The sequence below is a fragment of the Pteronotus mesoamericanus genome, unplaced genomic scaffold, assembly GCF_021234165.1.
Source record: "Pteronotus mesoamericanus isolate MK-2021 breed Mesoamerican mustached bat unplaced genomic scaffold, CSHL_Meso_final contig_78, whole genome shotgun sequence".
In the NCBI taxonomy this organism is placed as follows: Eukaryota; Metazoa; Chordata; class Mammalia; order Chiroptera; family Mormoopidae; genus Pteronotus; species Pteronotus mesoamericanus.
In genome coordinates, this window is record NW_026555258.1 from 15,204,036 (window position 1) to 15,227,570 (window position 23,535).

At 44.5% G+C, this 23,535-nt stretch overlaps 1 protein-coding gene across 1 annotated transcript in view; it reads right to left on the reverse strand.

Annotated features, from left to right (window-relative positions):
* PAPPA (pappalysin 1) overlaps positions 1-23,535 on the reverse strand; it is a 216,246-nt gene that overhangs the window by 129,395 nt on the left and 63,316 nt on the right. The window contains exons 5-7 of the mRNA XM_054584482.1: positions 22,210-22,402; positions 17,030-17,151; positions 9,075-9,573 (exon numbers count right to left, since the gene is read on the reverse strand). Coding sequence (XP_054440457.1) covers positions 9,075-9,573; positions 17,030-17,151; positions 22,210-22,402 — 814 coding nt within the window. The remainder of the gene's footprint in view (positions 1-9,074; positions 9,574-17,029; positions 17,152-22,209; positions 22,403-23,535) is intronic.

A 23,535-nucleotide genomic window follows, 5' to 3' on the forward strand; every position in this document is an offset into this window, starting at 1 on the left:
CAGAACGTTGGACTACACTGAGAATCAGTGGATGATGAAAACAGGTGGTCGCACAGGTCCTGCCCACCCCAGTGCACACCCACTCACCCACGCACACACTCATCCGTGTTCACACATGTGCACAGCCTCAAGCTCACCTCGACTGCTCCCGCAGCTCTATGGAGGGAAGAAATGTCACTGTTCCAAGTGAACTGTAGTTATATGCACTCACTGACTCAGGCTGGCCATCGGAAGGTCATTTTTGAACTCATCTTGCTCCTCTCCTCCCAACTCAAACATGCCTCTACCTCCACATTTTCAGGTCGGTGATGCCAGTAATACAAGCGTTTTCCACAGCCCACTCACGTGCCTCCTCCCTCTGATCAGGCATCAGGTATTTCCAATCCTTTAGCCCTTCCCCCATCCCCATGGTGACTACCCTACACCAACGCCTTCATCTCTTACTGCAGTTTTGGCAACATTGCCTCACTCCCCTTACTGTTTACGATCTGAGCCTCCATACCCACATATGCCCAGAGAGCCACAAATAGACAAAGAGCTGTCTTAAACCCAAATCTAATCAGGCTCCCTACCACCCACGGGCTGAAGTGCAGACCCCATAGCACAGCAGCCTGGACCATCATGACTGGTCTCCTCTCAACCTCTCTGGTCTCTTTGCTCGACCTCTCCACATCTTACCCCTCAGCCACCATGAGCAAGCAGCCTCATCTCCCCACCCGACTACACCCCCTGGCCTTAGCTTGGATACCACCTTTTTCCAGAGGTTCTCACTGATGCTTTAGGATGAGTGACGAGCGCCTAGCCCATGAACTTCTCTTACCCTAATACCTTTCTCACTGTTTTGTTACTATTTGTTTGTCTGTTTCTTACATTAATTCGAGGAAGGTCCTACAGGGCTGGGTGGGCCTCCATTGCTGCCCAGGGTATTTATCTTTACTGCCTAGCGCAGGGACTGTTACAAAGGCAGTGTTCAATAAATGCCTGTTGAATGAACGGAAGACTGACTGACATCATCTTGACTAATCCCTTCATTTTAAGGAAGAGAAAACTGAGGCCCCAAGATGGAAGATGAGAAAGGACCTTGCTGTAAGATTCTCTATTGTTCTTTTGATTCTCCAGTGGTTACTAATCCATCTTAGAGGTTAAAAGGAAAGTCTCTAATATACCAGATAGCACCTGTATTATCATGGGTTTCTGCCTGCTTACTGACCTGCCACAGTGTTGACTTGCTCATTCATTCATGCATGCATTATTTACCTCCATCTACTTGATGTCTGACCTTGCACGAGAAGCTGGATAATGTGGCAAATACTACCTAGTCCTGCCTCTAGTCAAAATGCCACTGAACAGGAAAAACATACCAATACCTTCTGGAACTGTCACCAAGGGAGAACTTGACAAGCCCTGAGAGGGAGGAAGTATGTCAGGGGGGAGCTCTAAGAGACCCAGGGTGCCTGGAAGGCTTTCTTTAGAGGTAGCCGGTCTCTGAGCCCACCGTCCAGACTTCCTGCCAATGGGACATGTAACTTGCTCCCTGCACGCCAACAGAATCAGGCACACTCAGTGACCTGAACGAATGTCAGCACTGGGAATGCCCTTCAGAGCCAGCTACTTCTGCCTTCATGTTCCAGATGGGGACTCGGGCTCACAGATGGACATAGACCAAGGGACACAGCAAAATTTCACAATAGCACTGGAATTCAGGTGTCCTGATCCAGTGTGAGCATTTTGGTGGGTTTCCTCTTTTTTTCCCCCCCCTTTCACTCAGCTACAGAGATTAAAGTGCAATTACCTTTTATTTCTTCTAATCCAACACCAAACCATAGTAACTCTGGTTAGAGTTGAGGGGAAATGGTTTCACATGTGTATGCGCATGTCTGCATGTTTGCCTTTCACACATACACTCCAGCCAGGCCCTGGCCAAGAATAAGCCTAATGAAAACCAAGCAATAGAATCATAAACATTTAAATCTTCAGAGTTGCCCAGACTGTACCATGTTCTTGCAAGTCTACTACCCCATTAGCTTTTCAGGACACCACCGGTGAGACCATATGGCCGGGAATCATCACCCACTCTTTCCAGGGGAAGGAGCGGAGGCTCAGACTGCTGATGGGGTCTGGTCAAGGTCCCACAGCAAGGCAGTCAAGGGCGAGCCTGGGAATCAGCTCTCCTGATTCAGAACGCAGCATCTCCAAAGTGAGTGCCTGAGGTTTCTGTTTTAACAGACCCAACGGACACGCACTAAGAGCTGTGCTCAGGTTTCTCACCATCTCCAAGCATAGACTGAATGGATTGTGTCCACTTGTCTGGCCGGTGCCCAGTGTGAGGTAACTTCCTCCATTCTCCCCACCTCTGTAATTACTCTCATGGCTGTTATTGTCCCTCACTTTCCTATTCATTTGTTTTCTTAAAAATCAGAATTTGGAGCTTCACCATCAAGTCCAGGCTAATCTACCTGCCCCCAGAGCTAACAGCTAAAGAAGCAGCAGGTGACATCAAGGATACCACTGCCACCTAATTTCACTAACCCACTGTTTACTAAACTGAATCAGGTACTAAACTGAAATCCATTTCTCCATTGCAGGAAATGACATTTCCCTCATTCTAAGTTCTGAAACCAGAAACGGCAGCCATTGGACATCATCCAGTACATCGCCAAGTCCTCTTTCTGCCATCTTTGAAACATACCTCCAATTCATCCATTTCTCTATGCAAATAATCATAATCTCTGGTTTGGACTTTATCAATAAGCCCTGTGTGGACTCTCACTCTTCCTCAATCCTTTCTTCACGGAGCACCTGTAGCAATTTCATAAAAGCACAAATCGGACTGACTCAGTCCTCTATTTCCCAATGAATAAATCCAAACTCTGTAATAAGGGCCATTTTCCCTTCATTTAAGGAGTACTTATACCCTTTATAACCTCTCTTAATAATAATCTTTAGTTTTTATTTTTATTTTTATTTAGAATATTTTTCCATTCAGCTTTCCTGGGCTCAATCCACTGAGCCAGTTTTCCTATCCAATTAAAAGATTCAGAATTACAGTGCCAGCTTTGAGACTGACAGGTCCTAAGGACTTGTTACTGAATAAATGAATGAGATGAATGAACAAACAAATGAACGAACGAACGAATGAATTTATCAACAGCGTGCTAGGTCTACCATTTCACTTCTGTGGGTCTTATTCAACATCTGTAGAAGAGACACAGCTATAAAGTCCAGTAGTGCAGCAGCCTGATGCATAGACATTTTTAAGATAAGAAATTTCAGTGGTGCTGGCATCAAATGGATGCTTCATACTTTCAAAACTGTGAAGGTACTTGCAGACAGTCAGCACTTTTATTGCTGCTCCTGAATCCGTAGATCTGTTGATTTTACGAAACCCTCTTGTTTACCCTCATGTTCTCGGAACCTGTATTTCATTCTGAGAGGTAGTTGGCCTAAGACTGATAAGAGGGAGTTATAGGTGGATGATGCCCAGCTTCCAGAAATAGAGTAAGATTGTGCTGACTCTGTGCCCTGATAGCCTGGGCTAGGAACAGAAGTATGAGCTCTGGGCTTGGAGAAACAGGTCTCACTCCTGACACTATTTCCCTGTGATGGTGGGCAGAACATCGGCACACAGGCTTGACCATGTTGGGCAGGCCTGGGAGAAGGCCTGGCCCAGGAGGAGGTCTACCCTGGAGGACGCATCTCAGCAACAGGTTACTGGAAACCATGCTGGTCTATGTCCACACTTCATGAAGACTCTTCTTCTTCGTCTACTTAAATGTTCAAAAAACAAATGAGCAATGTGTTACCTCCTGTGCGTTTGTTCTATTGCTTCTTGAAAACCATGAAAGCTAGTTTGGACATCTACTTCCTCCATCCATCGAGATGTCACAACATCCTTTGCCTGTCCTCTTAACAATGGCTGATTGTGCTCTATAGTTTGCCAGGCACATCGTTTGGGGTCAGGCAAGATGTCAAACTGGACCCTAGCATCTAATAGTTGTGGGACTTAAGTGAATGGTATCTCTTTTAGTCTTAACTTCCCCATCTAAAAATAAGGCACACTGGTACCTACACCTAATTGGTAAGCTTATAAAAGGGATGGAGCATATGAGGGGGAACCCCCCCAAAATGGAATTTATTTATTAAAAAATTGTGCAGTTATTCTTATATGTTTAAACTTCAGTCCCCTTCAAAATACTCTCCATTTAATGCAATATACCTACTGAGACATTTTTCCACTGTTCAAAATGCTTTTGAACTTGTCAATTTTGATACCTATTAGTGGTTCTGCAGTTTTTTGTTTCACCCCTTCCACATCAGCAAAACGTTTCCCTTTGAGGCCTTTTTATTCATCCAGGAAACAGTAACAACTAAAAAAGTTGCTCGGGGATGAGATTGGGTGAATAGGGAGGGTGGGGCACAGGGGTCGTGCCATTTCTTGTCAAAAACTGCTGAACACTCAGCACAGTGTAGGCAGGTGCATTTATAAATCACCCATAATGAAATGGGCAAACACATTGAAAGAGTCTTCAAAAAAAATTCACTGGAGCCGAATGCAGCCTCTCACAACACCACCAGCTGGTACACTGATACAGATGGGTTCCCACTCACCTAGCAGGGGAAGCCTGTACTACAAGATCATTTGGTTTTTTTGTGGGGTCCTCCCTTGTATACAATGTATTCACTACATGACAGCTGTTATTCGTAGTGATGTTAGTACTACTAGTACTATTAGAGGATGCTACTAGTTTATGGGAGGGTGGTTAACACAATGATTAAATTTAGGCTCCCAACTGAGGGCAGAAACCTGATTAGTTTTGTTGCCTATTTTGTCTACAGAATGTGGCGTGTTTCCCAGCACAGAAAGCATGGTAAATATGATTACTCAGAGTAACTTCATAAATGATAGCACCCTCTGGACTACCTGCTTCACCCTAGATTCTAATAAGATTGATAAATAAGAAGGCTGCCATTAAAATCCCAATTTAACAGATGGCAAAACTGAGGTATTAAGAGACTGACAACCAAACATAAATGAAAGATATTAGCAAGTCACAGAAGAGGAAATGTAAATAACCAGTAAGTAGGTGAAAGAGGCTCACTCAAGATGTTTAGTCACAAAAAACAGTTTAGTTCTGTCAAGTCCTTACTTCTTAGAGAAGTCCAAAGATTCCATACAGGCCCAGGCAACATGGTGCCCAGTGCAGAAGCAAGTCGACAGTCAAGTTGAGAGACAGAATCGTTCCTGCTCTTTCTTCCCAGCCACGTGCATAAGGAACTGGCTGTGTAACTTGTGTTGCTGGACTCCAACACTGGGTCACAGGAACTGACTGTGGGTCAGAGGCCTGTGGCTTGTAGGCCTGCCTTCTACTTGCTCTGTCATGAACTTTTGCCAGCTGGGATGCATGTCTGAGCTCTAGAATTCTGTCTTTGCATTATTGCAACAGGAAGTGTTGGGATTGAGAAGGTGGAATTTGGAATTACCTGGCTCTGCCATCATCCAGCTAAGTAGTAGGTTGGAGGAGTAAATTTTCTGAGCTCTAGCTTTCTCTCTGAGCTTTACCAACTTCATAAATATTTGTAAGGCACTTAAAGCAGGGTGAGTATTTAGTAAGTGGTATTATTATAATTATATGATTATTGTCCACACAGTACATATTTCACTAGGGCATCCAGAACCAGTGAGGTCCACTCTGGGTACTAATTCTTATAGGCAATCTCAGCAGAGTCCCTTTTACTTAAAAAAAAAAAAAAAAAAAGAAGTGAATGAGTCACCTGTTACCTAAGAACAACATCAATCCACATCGAATTGCGTAACATGTTTTCCCTTCATTTTACACATAGGGAAATTGAAGCCGAAATAAGTGACGCAATGTGTCTTAATGTCACATGGTGAGTTAGTAGCAGAGCTGGCGCTGGTCCCCTTTTCCTCTGCTAGTGTCACTTCTCATTCAATGAAGGGATTTCTATTTAACAGGAACGTTCCACATTACTTCCTTGTCCTGGCCAAAAGCAATCTGTCTTCTGGAAGCATCCACGGGGAAAGCACAGAAGCCTGTCCCTTCATCAATGTCATACCTTGGGAAACTATCTCCAGTACAGATAACAGAAAGAATAAATATTTTTGCTGAGAGAAAAAAAATGAAGACAAAGGTCAAAGGGGATCATGTAATGGGTTGAGTCAGGGAAGGAAAAAAAACCACATTTTTTTTCTCCCTCCTCTTTTTCTCCAAAACAGTCTTTATATAGAACTTGTATATGAGCCAATTTATTTGATATGGAAAAAATGTGAAAGCAGCAAAATAAACACACACACATACACACACAGAGGTATTTGTGTTGGAGTTCAGAACTTGAATTACTAAGAGATAAAGGAGTTGAAATGGTAGGTTGACTTGGAATGATATTTCACTCTATTCAGAGCCTCAGAGAACATTCAGGTCAGGAAGCCCAGCCCAGCCCACACCAGGTCTCCAATGAATTCCTTGAGACTCCAGAAAGCAAAGAAAAAGACCAGCAAATGCCTCCTATTAGCCCTTGTGCTTATCACACAGTAGGGACTAAAGAAACATTTTCTGAATGAAAGAACAAATGGTGCACAAGAGCATGGACCTCGACAGCGGTGGTTTTGGAAGCAAATTGGCACAGGACTAGGCCTTTTCACTAAGTCATGAAGGTCTTTAGCATTAAACTGTGAGTGTCTATATGAAAGACATCCCTCTAATCTCCACCTCCCAGTACAGACTCCAGCACACAGGACATTCTCAATGCCTGTTTGTAGGTTAAATGAGTAGTTGTATGAGTGAAAGAGACCTTGCAGATTCCTGTGTCTTAGAGATGATTTAGGGCAGTGGCTATCAAACTTTAACCACAATCAGCCATCGGGAGAAGCCCCGTACTCAGCGTTTCTGATTCAGTCATCTGGGCCGGGGCCTAAGGACCCGGCTCTCTAAACACCCGCCTGATGTCCATGCTGCCGGTCGGGGGCCATACTTTGAGAACCTGATTTAGTACAGCAGTTCTTAAACTTGTCTGTACATTATAATTGCCTGGTAAAATTGTAAAAGTCCACTGATCAGGCCTTAGTCTTAGCAATTAAGTCAATACCTGGGAGGGGAGGGAAGGGTTGAGAGAGTATGCAAGTTGGATGCAAGTAATTTAAAAATGTCCCAAGTTTTCATGTTGTGCAACCAAATTTGAGAACCACTAATCCAATGCAACCTTCTTCTTGTAGAGGAGGCCTCTGAAGACCAGAAAGGGTAGGCAGCAAACCTGTGATCACACAGCAAGTTAGTGACTTAGCTGAAAAGAGAACTCAGGTGCTTTTACTTCCTCAGTTTAATTCCCACCATTCTATACTTATCAACCAATGCCAGCTCTCACAGGCTCATAACTTGAGGCAAAAAATGAAAGCTGTGTTTGAACTGAGGTTTTAAGACATGTATTATTTATTACTTCCATTGTTTTATAAAGAAATTTTAAGTGGATGCATATTTATGAAACTTTATTACTCTAGACAAGTTAGGAGATGGAAGAGACAGGGTTATGGAATATTTTCAAGGCAGGATGATTCTTTAAATTTTAAGTACATTCTCAAACACAAACCAAGTGCTCCCTCTGAGTTCTTAAACAGATGTTCTTCATCTCTGAGTCAATGAATGGGCAAGGGTTTGCTTGTGATGTGCACATTAATTGCTGGCATGTAAAAGGAAGTGCTGGTAAAGTGTTTGAAAGTGGTTCTGTCTCTTAAAAAGATTAAAAGTTTCCTCCAGAACTTGGTTTCTATTAATGATTGGCTTAGTAAATATTTTCAAGTAGACAGAGCACAGATTGTGTCTTATATCATCTTAGAATCAAAGAAAGAGCCACAAAAGGCCCATAGAAACCATCGACTTCAACATTTTCATCACACAGAAGAGGAAATTGAGGCTCAAAGAGATTGACTGATTTATCTAACATTAGTAAGTGAACCGGCTGGAATTAAACACAAGGCGTCTGACTCCTGAGCTATTGTTCTTTCCAAATACGCAAAGTACCGTATTCCCTACCAACCTCTGTTGCACATAATAAAACTTCAACAAATGTTTGGAGAGCAACTTCATAGGATCTTGGTACCCAAATGAGGTGGCTAAAGCTCCCTCACTTGTTAGGTTAAAGCAGAAGCTGGAATTGCATCATTCATTGAACACTGGTTAGGCACACTGGCTTAGGAGTCACCACTTCCTAACTGTGATATTGGACAAATGACCTCACATCTCTAAACTGCAGTTGTCTTCTTTGCAAAATGAGAGGGATAATAGGGCTGTGGATGCAGAGAGGATGAAACATGTAAAAGATGTAAAGACCTTAGCCTATTGTTTGGCATACAGGAAAAGCACTAATGACTTCATTATAATGTGGCCTCCCTCATAAAACCTAAATACTGAGGATGGTTGAGGAAGGTGTACTAGGGAGGTGCCTTAAGACATATACATATATTATGGAGAAACACTATGTCATATAAAAGCACTGGGTATTGAAAAGCATCATGGAGATCAAATGGGTTTCACCCTCCACTTCAGGAAACAAATCAAGGACCATGGCTGGTGATGTTCACCCTCCAGCAAAATTTTCATAAAAATACCCAGGAACGTGGCCAGTTCCCAGCCAATCTGCTCTAACTTCACCTTTCTCTCACCCACTGAAAAAGCAATCGGAATACATGAATCTCCTTCAATTTAACATAAAAAAGAAATCATTAGCAAACTTTAATTATTCTTTCCTTAGTAATAAATGACTTCCCCACTGCTAATCTCATACAACTGTTGGGAAAATTTACTTTCAGAAAGGTTGGGATGCTTAGAGTCACACATTAGAGCTATCACCAAAATCCAAGCCTCCTGGTTCCTTGTCCATTGCTCTTCCCGCCATATCAACTCTGCCTTGTTACGACCATTCTATACATAATGCCACATTATGAATCTCTACACAAGTCTGGCTGTGATGAACCTTCTTTGAGTCCAGGATTCTCTGAATTTCCTTTTATCCCTCCAGACTGTACCCACTTGGTCCTCTCCCTGTCCAGAAAGCACACTTACATGTCTGTGAATCTTCTATTGAGATGTAGCACGGAGGCCACGTCCATCTGGAGAGGAGGGTCCCGGACCACCTTGTACTGAAGGGGCTTACACTCAATGCAGAGTGGGCTGTCTGCAACGGAGGTCAGCATGGCAGCATCGATCTCCAGGTGCTCGTCCAACGTGTAGATCTGGATGCCGTACACCTCCTCGCCCACATCCCGGAGTTTGATGGTCAGTGGAACATCACAGAAGACATTCTGAGGGCCCAGGGAGATGTTCTTCCCCGTAGTAGTCAATAGTTTGATGTCATTGACAGCCCCACTAGAGTCCCAGTCAGTGGAGACAAAGGTCACCCAGATTGTCAGAGACTCGGGGACCAAAGGGTAGTGGAATTCCAGTTCAAGATAGCAGCCTTGTGGCTCAGGGCAGGCTGGAGGGACCGTGTGTGGGTTGACAGCTGAATTTGGGCTCCAGGTGCGGACACTGGACTTACAGGGCTGTTCAACATCTGGATGACCTACAGAGAAGAGATGAGGATATGAGTTCCTGAAGAATGGATCTTCAGTATGATCCTCAGAGCGGCCTGCAGACCTTAGGAGAGGTTGGCCTGACTAGGACTCAGACAGAGAGGAAAAGAAAGGGAAGATGCTCAGTGTTTCGGTGAATCAGCTGTAAGCACAGGATCCAGCTGACTCCCACCACTGCAACAGAGATCTGACATGAATCACCAGACATTTGGTCAATGTTATATTCAAGTAAGTGTTCTACAATTGAGTTAATACCCAAAGTTTTCTTGCTCATCTCCCACTTGATGGCTTCATGCCTAGGATGGAAAGAAGAAAGGGACAAATATTTGTCAAACACCTACTCTGTCCCATAAAATTGTTTAACTCTTATAAGGACTCATTTCAGAGGTGAGGAAATATGGAGTGAAATGACCCACGTCTTACAGCTTGAAGTGTAAAGGTCAGCATTAGAAGCCAAGTTGTCTCTTCTGGAAGTTCATACTCTTTATATTTACTAATGGCTGCAGGGGCCACTGAAATAAACTAGAAATTCCCATGGTGCTGCTTTTGGTGCAACTTGCTTAGAATAACAGAAGGGCCAGAAACCTTCAGCAAAGACGAGGTGAGCACGGATAGCTTCTGCCCCTCGGACTGGGGATTCTGGGAGGAAACTGTCTAGAACCATGAATGACAGGGCTGGAAGGCAGCCCTGGAGCCATCTTATCTCTCCTCCTCCCTGTGTCTACATGAGGTCATTCCATACCAAGCTCTGTCCAGTCTAACTCAGGAAAGGGAGGGTTGGGTGAGGAGCTGCAAGAAGGAGAGAATTTTCTGCTCTTTCCTCTTGGAGACTGCCTCATCCCCACTGATCTCAGACTGCAAGGACTTCTGAATTTTTCTCCACTGAGATCATTAGTCCTAGACCCTCAGAGAGCTCTCCTCTTCACTGCTGAGAATAGTAATCAGGACTCAATGTAGTGATTGGCTCTAATTTGTTTCAGGGAGTCTAGTAAGAGATAAACAGATCAGATGGTAAAAGCAGGATGGAGGATCTTAAGTGGTTCTATCTGCCACATTTTTTTCATGTTGAGCATCAGTGGCTGGTGGAGGGTGGGGATGCTGGACATTTCTAAAGCAAAAGGGAAAAAGCAGTATTTGTCAGAAAAGGCTTTTTGATGCTGTTACAGCATAACAGGAATCACTGCAATATAAACACTACGAAGTCATTTGCGGTGGTGAAGCTATTGCAGTGAAGTTGTTGTAAGTGCCACCAATCTCATCGCGTCTGGCCACCAAGAGGGAAGAGAGAAAACATGAAGTGGAGATGGAGTAGAGAAGAAAGATGGGGCAAGAAAAATTCATAGAGACGGATATAACACATCAGAACATGGAGAGATGGGCATAGCTCTAAGATTCCCTCCACCCCTCCTTGGCTAGGCTCATTCACCTACTGCAGCAAGTGCTGGCCAGAACTGATCAGGAATTTTGGTCAAAGGCACTCCCCACCTGAGCTGAAGCCTTTCTTGCTATCTACTCTGCACCCCATGGAGTTTCTGATTCTCTTGACTGTGTGCCATTGACATACATATATCACTTATTCATTCAATAAGCTGTACTGAGGGTAGCACTGTAATATATATGAAGCACATGCAACAGCCATTAATTAATTCACCTGCTTGCCACCAAAATCCTGCAGGATCATTATCATTTTTGTCTCTGTGCTGTAGTTCTGTTCCACTCAATACCCTACAGCCTTTTCCTGGTCCACAGATAGTGAACACAGTGGGTTCTCAGTATGTATATGTTAAACAAAGACTCTTCTGTCTTATTAATACAAAGTTAACAAGACAGAAGAAGTTAGTGCCCCATGGAATATTGGAATGTGCTGCATCATGGTGAGCACCAGGCGAATGCTCCACTCCCTCCATGGGCTTCCTCCTGGAACCGGCGGGGGCTGGAATGATCTTTCTCCCTTCCTTGGAGAAAACGACTGTCAGTGGTGGGAAGCCACAAGACAGCAAAGATGACAAATTTGTTTGGCTCAGGCTTTCTCCCTGGTTTCTGTTATTCAACAGAGGGACCCAACGCTTTTCAAAGGACAGGAAGGCGAGCCTGGTCATTATGCTCAAGTAAGTAGAACAGGAATGGAAATCTTAGCAAGGCGGGTTACCAGAGACAAACGTTCAGATGGAAAAAAAAGAGCCTCACATGTCACTGAGTCCAACCCATCACCAAGGCAGCAGTGCCTTTAACAGTATCAGGCTGCACAAATTGACCATCCGCTATGTGCCCGGCACGGTGCCAAGCATGTTACATGCCTCAGCTCTTGTCATCCTGGCAATAAGTGTATGATGCAGGTCTTATGACACTCATTTTCAAGAAGAGGAAACTGAGACTCCGATGGTTAAGTAATTAATTCCCTGATGGGGAGTAGAATATTATGTGATACTGTTGGTCCAGGCAGCGCGCCAGGCTTTGAAGCCCTGAAAGTTGGGTTAAAATATCAGCTATCCAGCTTCACACTGTGTCACCTACTGTAATATTACCTCACAGGCTTGCTGTACCGCTCAAATGGGATGAAATATTTAATAGATGCTTACACATCTCTTAGCTCTGTTCTCAAAAGTAAGGTGGGGTTAACAAGGAAAAGCTTGCGAGGAGGTGGCATTCCAAACAAAGAGAACAGTGCGCAGAGTCAGTGCAGATGACTATGGTTTTGAGAGCAAAGGGAGAGGAGCAAGGGATAAAGCTGGCAAATTAAACAGAACCCAGATTATGAAGGGCCTTGTGAGTCACTTTAAGTGAGCTGGACTTTATATTGAGAGAGATGGGGAGCTACTAAAGAATTTTAATCAAACAAATGAAAGTTATCTTTTAGAATAACCATTGTTTAGAGGCACAGATACTCTCTATCCATTTGTCCACCTAACCCACTCCTCTCTCCATCCACCCACCCATGCATTCAAAGAATAATTACTGAGTGCCTGGTTTGTGCCTGGGTTGACTAATGCCAGAGAAAACACGTTTCTAAAGACATGGCCTCCACCCTCATGGAGCTTCCTGTCTAGTGGAACCAGTTAGGACACTTTTGAACTAATTCCTACAATGTACAGCTGGACCATGGAGAAAGAATATTACAGGAGATGAGGAAAAATCAGAGTTCCTCCTAAGGAGAAACTGATTAAATTTATTGATTAAATGTATGGTTGAATGCCTTATTAAATTGATTAAATTGTATGGTGGTGAGGCAGGGAGAAAGGCTGAGAAAAGGAAAAAAAATCAAGGAGTTAAGGAAAGAAGGGAAAAATAAGAGGGAAAGGGGAAAAGGGAGGGGGAGAGAGAAAAGTGCAAAGGTACTTTTACTTCATTATTCATATATATCCTCTCTATATATGGTGACGTAATGAAAAATCACATGTTTATATAAGCTGTCCATTAGAAATGAGGCCAAATATGTGTGTAAAATATATTTATACATACTTATGCTGATTTAAATTTACATTTATGAAGATCTATACAGACATCTATTATATATTTATGTGTATATACACTGCAGCTGTTGACACAAATATAGTTATAAAAGCTTGGAGCCAAGTTTTTTCCAGATGAATACTTCAGCACACCTGAAATATTCTAGGCAGTAAATGGGGAAAGACTCAAATAAAGAAGAAAAAAATAGGAAACAGTGCCATGTGTTAATCTCTCATGGAAAACCCAATGCTTGTAACGTATTAGATGCTTGCGTAAGTGATCTTAATTGGGATTTGAGCCTGTCAGATCTAGCTATTTAATTACTGGGCTACCAATGTAGTGTGGTATTGAATACCTCAGAAAAAATTTATCTATGAAATATAGTTTTTGCTAAAGAGATAGGAAAACAGGGTTTCTTTTCATTACAACCACTTTCTGTGGACAAAGGCAAGAACTCCTGGAACCGCATTTACCTGAGGTTCATGGGATGGAGTTAATAAGACATTGTGGATATTCAATCAATATGTTAAATGAAGACTCTTCTATCCTGTAAATATGGAGTTAAAGAAGTTACAACCACCTGGAATATTAGAGCTAGAAAGGGCCCTCGTTCCGTGGAGGGGACGCTCTCTTCAGAGAAGCTAAGTGACTCCCCCGGGGGCACAGAGCACAGGCTGGAGCCAAGGTCGGTCCTCTTTATCCACCCCGCCCCCACGCTCTTTCACCAGCCCCGAAGACACGTCTGGCATTGCTCACGGATTTGAGAGTTTTATGTTAGTTTGGGAAGTCCAAAAACTTAAACACGCAAAGATAAATAGGATGAAAATGAGTTGAGAAATAAATTGCAGAGTTTGGCTCATGGAAAAGTTTATTTCTTCAAGGATATTAAAAAGAGTCTGAGCCAAAGGGATCACAGAGCTTGTAATAGGATGCTCTAAAAAAAGATTCACGTCTTTTCCTGGCCTGCACGCACTAAATTTACACATCCTGAAGGAGAACCCGGGGCTGCTGGGCTTCCTTGGAGGCCTGAGTCAGCTCAGAGAACCAGGGGGCTCGGCGTTTCCAGTTGAACTCACTTCTGCACATCATGCTTTAAGAGGGTCGGGGACAAACCAGGACCAGACGCAACCAATCAGCAGCTGGGTTGGATGGAGGTGTGGGGAGATGTCTGGAAATTATTTCATTCACACAAGTGGTAGAACAAACCAAGATGATTCCAACCAGAGGCGGCTCAGGGGAGAGTTCTGCTGATCCTACCTCCCAAATATCTCTCAATTTCGTTGACTCCTCTCCATTCTCATGACCACCAACCTCATCCAGGCCACCAGAATACCTGTCCTGGATTCCTGCAACGGCCACGCTGCTGCACCCTTTCCAGCACGCTCCCCACCACCCCACTCTCTTTCCCTCAGAGTAACCCAAGCCACCTTTACAACACGCACATCGCACCGAATCCCAGGCCCCTGCCAAGGCACGTGGTGTCTCCTTACGGCCCTGTGTGTAAACAGAAACCATTCCTCGCCTGGTCCTCATACCTCTCACCTAATCCAACCTCTCCCCACTCCACACCTTGCTCTTTCTGCTCGAATCCATTTAAGCTCCTCCAGCATTACTGAGGAGCCTTTGTTCCGGTGGGTCGTATCTATTAGTAGCTACCATATTGTAAGTTGAAACTGAGACATTTTAAAATACAAGAACACACAAGCATGTGTTCCGTAGGCTATCAGAGTAGTAATGACATCACATTTCATGGAGCTACTGAAAAGCTCTACTATACTTTCAGGAGAGAGTGACAGTGGAAAAGGTAAGCCTTTCGTGGTATTATTATGAAAATAATTTTAGACTTTGAGGACACCCTAAAATGTCTCCAGCAACCTCATAAGCCTCCTGGTCACACTGAGCAACCCACTGCTGCAAGCACAACGAACGTCTTTCGCATTCTCAAATGCACCTTGCTCACTGGGATGGTGCCATCTCCCAGAAAGCCTGAGTCTCCAATGCTGGGGGAAGTCCCTCTCTCCTGGTCCCCCGGCACTCCATACTTGTATTAGCACAGGCCTCACCACACCGAAGGGTGAGTGCCCATTTCCTGCTCGGACTCCAGTTACGGCCAGCGCAGCCTGGCGCATGGGCCCAGCACAGTGCCTGGCCCGCAGGTCCCATGGTGGTCACAGATGAGACTGGTTCGCTCTCTGCAAGCCCAGAAAGCGCTGTGCAGTAAGAGATACACACTCTCTTCTGTGAGAGCTCAACATGGGTGAGGTTTGGGGGAAAAACTCACAACCACAGATTTCAGGAAGGGCTTTCTAACAAATGGAGCTAGAACAGGAAGGCCAAGAAATATGCGCACTGGTGCTAGGAGAGCCTCCGTGAGGGAGGAGGGGCACGGGGGCTTCTGGCACCCGGGGGAGAACCGGAACTGGATGACCCCAAGCGTCCCATCCAAGCCTGACGGCCTGAGACTCTGTGAGGCTAGGCTGCGGATTTCTCCAGACACCCCTCTTGCTTCACATTCCAGACGGGCTTGTTTAGAGTTCCCGACTCTCATTTTTATTTGAAGCTACTTTAGAAGATGAACTATAGTGTTGTCATTTTTCTCCTTCACTTGTCTCTCTGATCCCTCTACTGTGCTTTTATTCTATCTCTGGCTTTTTCTTTTCAGACTTCTTTCTAAAAATACAGAGGAAAACAGAGGAGTTCTCACTGAACCTCAATGAGGAATCAGACCCTGCTCCCTCTGAGGGACAAGCGTCCTCACCCAGGGGCTGTTGGCCTGAGCTGACCTGCACAGGCGCAAAAGGCATGATGGGGCGCGAGGGGAGCGTTCTAAGTGTGTGTGTGTGTGAGGCAGAGTGAGGCAGAAGCCTGAGAAGAAAATGTGGGCTCTTTCTCTGTCAGCCTGGCTTCAGGAACTAGGTTGGAGCCCTAAAGCAAGAGACCTAGCAGAAGGAAACTGAATAGGCAATAGTCCATGAGATTCTCCAAGTCCCAAGCAGCCTTGTTTCAGGGACACAGTGCAGCAAATCACTGGGCAAAAGGCACTCTCTTAGTTTCTATAGAAAACCAGGTGCACCTGGTTTTCACCTGAACCAAGAGAGCGAGACTGTAAGAGAACGTAGGGGTCACTGGTCCCTGGGACACTTGGGAGACTCCCCCTGAGCCCAAAATAATGGCAATTATGAGGTGCATCCCTGAAGGGTCTTGCAGATAAATGGATCCCCAAAAGAAAGGCACATGGCAGAATCTGGGAGGAAAAGTTATGACATGTGATAATGCCCGGGTATTCCCAAAAATAACTAAAAAAGAATCAAAGACTATTGATGTCTTAAAGCCCCCAAATCTGTGTATTGATTCTAAGGTGACCTTGTTTGTACCCACAGCCTGTGAAGGCCTGGAGGTACATGTAACACACATACGTGCTGTGTCTTTGTCAGGTGTTGTGGCCTTGGCATGTATTTACTCTCCCAGTGCTTTTGTTTCCTTGTATGTAAAGTGGGATGATATACTTAGGACAGTGCAGACACTCAAAAGACACGTGCTGAAGAAAGGCATGAACACTGGCCTTGATGCTGGGCCAAGGGCACAAACTCCCAGTCATAAGATGAAAAGGTTCTGAGGTTCTAATCTGCAGCACGGTGACTCTAGTTAGCAATACTCTGCTGTTGCTAAGAGTAGCTCTTAAATGTTCTCACTCACAGAAATATGCCAGGTGATGTCTGTCTTGACGAACCTTATCGTGGTGATTGTTCTGTAATAGATACACGTATCAAATCATTATGTTGTATACCTCAAATTTACACAATGTTATATGTCAGTTATATTTCAATAAAGCTGGAAAAAAAACACAAAAATTTCAAAATACAGGCCTTGCAGTGCAATCTTAAGAACGAATGAGACGGAATGTGGAAGAGACCTCTGAAATCATAGAACCCAAGATGTATCAAAAGTGGGGTTTTGGGGTACCTAACCTGTACATAATCTTCCAGGCTGGCTTACCTTCTGCTTCCCGGGGACTCCAGTGTCCCGATGGGCCACAGGGCATCGGGGAGGAGGCATTGAAGGCGTACTGGACCAGGATTCTCCCTTCCAGGCAAAGGTCGCATGCTGATCCCAATTCTCTAGGAGGCCAAGGAAAGAAGGAAAATGCACTGACTTAGGAACAGTTGAGTGAGCCCCTGACTCCACCTGGCCAAAGGCAACAGGGCAGAGGGCATGACTACGTTGTTACCCCCTTTTCTCCCAACACATGCCAAAGCTTCCAGAATATGGTGAACTAAAATGTCTTCCCATTGCTCAGCAAGGACCTTGTTGGGACCTAAGTAGCTTCCATTCTATTGGTGGATACACTTCTTTAATTTCAAGCAGCACCAAGTCAATAAGCCAAAGACTCACTCACTACCTTCAGAATCTTAATTTCATCAGCCATTCAAACCTCCATTGAGAATTTGATGTGGGGTTGTGAGAAAACCTGTTGCCCCGTTGGACCTCAAATTTTATTCATTTACCAGAGTGTATCAGGTGCCTACCATGTGCCGGGCACCATCCTGCATCCCAGGTATTAAATAAGAAGAAGGCATGGTTTAGTTCCGCCATCTGCAAATATGAGGGCTAAACTAGAAAATGCCTAAAGAACCTCCCAACCCTGACATTCTGGGGATGGGTGAGGCGCTCCTTGACTTCACCGTCGAAAGCAGTCTCCTTACCAAGCCATGTTGTTCACCTCAGCAGCTTTCCAAGGGCCAAGCCAATCTCTCAGACGGACCAGCCCTGCAAGTGGAATATTGTGATGGCGGCCCCTGCCACCTACTGTCTTTTGTATCTGGATCCAAACTCCCTCTAGTCACACAACAGCTTCTGGGGTCCTACTTGTTTTCCAGACTTGACGTATGTTTTAGAGGCAGTTGCTGGGAGGAAAGAGGGATGAGTCCTCTGCTCATGTATAAGCATGGGCCCCAAACCCCTCAAATCTGAGTGACCACTGCAGGGGAACTGGCACTGGACTTCACTGAGTTCTTGACACATCCCAGGTATGCCCTCATATTCAATCACCAATTCACATTTTCACTCATTGCTTCACCTACACATTCAACAGATTGTCACTGAACAACCTTTGGTGGCTAGTGCTGCGCAAGTACTAGACATTGATCATCCAAAGGTGAGTTAATTAGATGTGAGGTTCCCATTTTACAGATTAGAAAACTGAGGTTCATGAGTACAAAGTAATTATCCCAAGGCCAGAGCTTGGAAAGTCATGCAGTCTATATTCCCTTTACCAAAATCAGGCAGTATCCTGCACATCCAGGGAGTGTATATAATATGTGTAAAACGTGCATTTATTTGATTTTTATGGGCAATTGTATCTGCACAGATACACACACACACACAGAAATCACAGGAATACAGGACACTAATGCTGAAAGAACTCCTCCTTCTGATCTGGGTAACGCGACAGTCAGTGTTTAAGCTCCAAGGCTATGCGGTCCAACCTGCTAGCCATCAGCCACCCGTGGCCGTTTAAACTTAAACTAATTGAAATTTAATAAATTTAGAAACCTGGTTTCTCAGTGACACTGGCCACATTTCAGGTGCTCCACAGCCATAGTTGGCTAATGGCTACCTTATTGACAGTGCAGATAAAGAATATATCCATTATTGCAGAAAGTCCCACTGGACAGTGCTTTGTGAAGGCATCCACTTTATATAATGAATTAACTTCTCTCCTGCACCTAGAATGGTACTAGTTATGCACCATCTTTGGGAGAATTCTCTGTATTCTGGGATTTGGGAATAGAACCTGGTTGAGGAAGTTAGAACTCCTTGGCTTACAGAACAGAACAGACCAGAACACAGGCTGAGGAAGAGGGCGTGGAGGAGGTTGTGAAGATTACAGGTCCAGGTCTCTCAGTTCCCCGTCCAGCGCTTTTTCCAATACCCCACAGCCGATTGTTCAGATAACTGAAACCATCCAGTCAACACATGTTTGCAAGGCAGATAAAAATGAGGGAGTTAGAAAAGCCGGGGGTGGCCTTGAATTATTTATTCAGTTGCCCATGTGTGAGGACACAGGCTGTGGGAGGATCTGAATCTGTTTTTTTAAGGAAAACCCTTGTATTCTCTGAGACCACAGATGTGAGGAACAGCAGGAGGACGTGAAGATGGCCAGGGGCGAGGGGTTGGCATTGATGGATGTAGTGGAAAACACCAGAGATTCTGCAGGGAAAGAACAGTTTCAAGTAGCTGAACAGTTCTGGAAAACATTGTACAATAGAGGAGCTAATATTTTTTGAGTATAGAGTGTGTGTCCTAGGCGTATGACGAGTGTCATCTTGTCGAATCCCAGGGGAAGCTGGCACGATTAGCACCTTTTGTGGAAGACCCAGGGTCAGACAGGATCCGAGGGGTGGATGGCTTGCTCTAGTTCCCACAGACCAGGAGTGGGGAAGCTGAGAATGGGACACACGCAGCCAGACATCAAGGCTTGTGTCCTCCGAACTAAGCCAACTTGCAGGAGTAGGAACTGTGTGCAGGGGAGAGGGATATACATAGTTTCATTTCTTTACAACAATTTATTGAACTTGTGGACCTACTTCCTTCAGCCACAGACTATGATCTACGTAGCTGTTAACCCTAATTAGACATGTTTCTAAAATGTCAGTTTTAATTTAACATATGATAACTCCATTATGAAATCTCAGACTGAACAGAATAGCTATTGTATGAGCCTCAACTACCAACTGACTATCGGTTATTAAAAACATATTGATTGAAGCTGAGGGCACTATGTAAGAGAGACATATCTCATTACACAACAATTAACCCTCCAATAGGTTTCCAACAATCAGATGGTATTTATTTAATGGACAATAACTGCTTTATGAAATACAAATTGAATGCATACACAGGAAACTTCATTTACAAAACTTCCATTTTTAAGTGGAATTGAGGCCAAAGCTTGACCAAAAGTCTGATACTTCTCATTGCCACAGAAAAAATAAATAAATCTACGGGCTGCTGGAAAGGCTGCTCTGAAGTGTCACATGAGGTTTCCCAAACCCAGCTCTGAGCTCCCAGTGAGGACGGCTGGGCCAGGGCGGGGGTTTCTACAGAGGGCTGAGGGAGCACACCTCCCTCCCGTGGCCGCATTCTCTCAGCTGCCACATGAAGGTTCTAGATCTAGGCACTGGTGGTAGAATGGAAAATCGGAGCCCAAATTTAATGTGGTACCATGATCTAATATACTTTTTATATATACACACACGCATACACACACACATACACACTTCCTTCATAATTTGAGTTTTGGAAGAATTTATGAACACTCACGGCAGTCTGAGGTCAGACACTGCAAAATGCGAGCCGCAGCCCAGCTCCCACCACCCTCTGTGGGCTCTTGGTCAAATCTCTCAGCCTTTTTTGGGCTCCAGTTCCCTTCTCCTCTGGCAAATGGGGAAGATGATCTCCCTTTATAGAGTTACGGGAAAGGTTAAATGAGACTCTGTCTATAAAGCATTTAGCACAGAATCCGGCAAAGAGTAAGCACTTGATAAGTAACCACAACCACAGAGTAATATTAATTAATGATTTGCTGGTTATTATGTTCAGCATCACCTATGTTCTATCACCATGATTGAATAAACATTTCCAAGAGAGCTGGGGGTGGCTGTGATATACTAATCTGTCCTAAATTATAGCTAAGTTACAAAAGAGATGTCAACATCTTAGTCTGTTTTCATGGCCCTTTAAAACCTGTTTCCCTTAAAGCTCAAGCTCCTCAATGGATCTCAATGCTAAAAGGCAGTACAAGAGACCATCTCCACCTCAGGCCACTGAGGCATCGTGAGACCCACTTTTCAGGGGAGAAGAATGAGGCTCAGGGAGGGGAAAGTGACTTGCTCAAGTCCACACAGCTAGTAAATGACAGGGAAGCAGAACAAGATATTCCGTGCCTCAGCTTCTCATTCCCTGGTCTTCTAAAAATTCTACCTTTCATTCTACAGAGAAACACTGGGCACAAAGATTGTATATAGATAGATATTTACTTCTGTATTATATATGTGCATGTACATTTGCATATAATGTGTGAATATACGAGGTCTGGAAAAAGTCTAGCCATTGTTGATATAACAAGAATGGTTTGCATGACATCGATGTAACCTGGCAGCCAAGGAGAGTGGACTGGACTGTGCATGCATGAACAATGACTACACTGTACTAGTCAGTGGGGACGGTAGATGCCATTGAGTGAGCATGTGTATTGTGTAGCTGTCACATTCAAAATGACTGAGTGAGTACAGCAATGATTCTGCATCAAATATTGTGTTAAGTTTGACCAGTCCTCTGCGGAAACTATGCAGATGACTCAGAAGGCCGCAGCGATGGGCAACTGGTCACTGGCAGCTTCATCACGACAATGTGCCTGCTTGTGCATCACGTCTCATGCAGGGTTTTTTTGTAAAACATCAAATCACTGAGGTGACTCAGCCCCCCCACCACCCCCTGCAAGCCCAGATTTTGCACCCTGCAACTTCTGGCTTTCCCCCAAACTAAAAATGATCTTTGAAAGGGAAGAGATTTCAGACCATCGATGAGTTCAGGAAAATATGGCAGGGCAGCTGATGGCGACTGGGAGAACCGTGTAAAGTCCTAAGGTGCCTACTTTGAAGGGGACTGAGGCGTCATTGTCTTATGTGCAAGGTTTCTGGTATCTTGTATCTTCTTCAATAAAGTTCTCTATTTTTCACATTACATGGCTGGATGCCTTCTGGACAGACCTCATATACATAAACACACATACATACCTTTACATATAATATATCTATGAAGGTGTTTGCCAATTTCAAGTCCTGAGCTCTTGGAGATGAGACCAGCACCGCCATCCCAGAGGAGATTCTGGACTTTCCAGGTTTTTAATAATAAAGCTAAATGGTCATTCATTCACTTAAAATGTTTTATTACTTATTAATTTCTATTATCCATCATTCATTTATCCCTCGACCCTCAAATGTATAATGTGCCTCTATGGACCAGTCACTGTGTTAAGTGCTGGGCACTCGCCTAACAACAGCAAAGACAAAGAACAGAGCAAAATCTCTCTCCAAGTTTTGCTTTCCTTCCAAGTTTCCCTCTTCTTGGCAGGAGGGAGAGAGGGGAATCAACACTTCACAGTCCATACTCACCTTTCAAAGAAGTGGCCATCGATGGGTGGGAACCATTCCAGCGTCACGGAGTCAGTCGTGTGGCCCACAATCTGGGGGGCGAGGGCGACAGGCGCCGGCTTCTTGGAGGGCTGCCAGCTCTGGTACACCAGGTCCAGGTAACAGTGCATTCTGGCGACTTGATTGGGCGTGAAGGAGTCAGTGCAGTCGTCATCTGTAAGGGGGAAGAGGTAGAGATAAGAACCTGGCTGCACAGGCAGGCATGCAAGAGAATCGTGACGTCTCCTGGAGGCCTGAGCGCCAGCACCCCAGCCCTTGCCAACTCCGAGCTGGCCTCTTCCAGCGCTCAAAAGTTAATGGTCTGTGAACAAATTAGTGTAGTCATCACTTCTGGAGACAGGTGAGGGGAAACAGGAGGAAGGGGAGGTTGGATGAAACTGAAAAAGTATGTCTGAGGCAGAGGGAACAGCCCAGAGGTCATGGCTAAGGACAAGGGCAAGACATGCTGCTTCCCATAGGCCCCAAATCCACATATTCCCTTATCTGTTCCCTCCCTCACCACTCACTCAGTATCTCCCACTCATTCATTCATCTACATGCTTATTCATTCACTTATTCCCTTGTTTCTTTATGCACTCACTTGTTCCTTCATTCTTTCCTTCACATTCACTCATCCACTCCTTCATTAATTCTGCTCTTCACTGATACAGTGATATTGTCCTTCAAGCAAACCTTGTGGTCCTCTATTACATATTCTCTGTTCAGTGCCAAGAGCCACAGAAAGGTAAAACATAAAACATTCCTGCCCTTGAGGAGCCACCAATCTAGTTCAATAAAGTGAAGGTCAGTTTGTTGTATCAGTCAAGGCTATTACAAGGCTACTAAAGTCTGTGGTGCCAATTGCCGATGAACAGAAGAAGAAAGCATGTTGGGGAAGGAGAGTGAAGCAAAGAGGCTTCTGAAGAAGCAGGTGTTTGAGGTCAACCAGACTGCACGGCTAAGGTTGGGAAAGAAACCTGAGGGACTGTAGGAGATGGAGCTGCAAGACCACAGAGGCCTGATGTCCATGCAGTGACACCTTCTGCACAGTGCCGACACGGAGACTTCATCATGTGTTCGGTATGAGCAAGGCATGGTGCGCTGTGCTTTGGACACATTGAACTCTCCTACTGCTCTTGTAATAAATACTATAATTTTCTCCATTTTGTTGAGGAGGAAATTGAGGCTGAGTGAGGTCAAGCAACTTTGTAAGGTCAGAGAGCTAGAGGCAAATCTGAGACTCGAACCCACACAATCTTTACTCCAAGGCCAGGCTTCTAATCAATATGAGAACTTCTGAGCATAGAC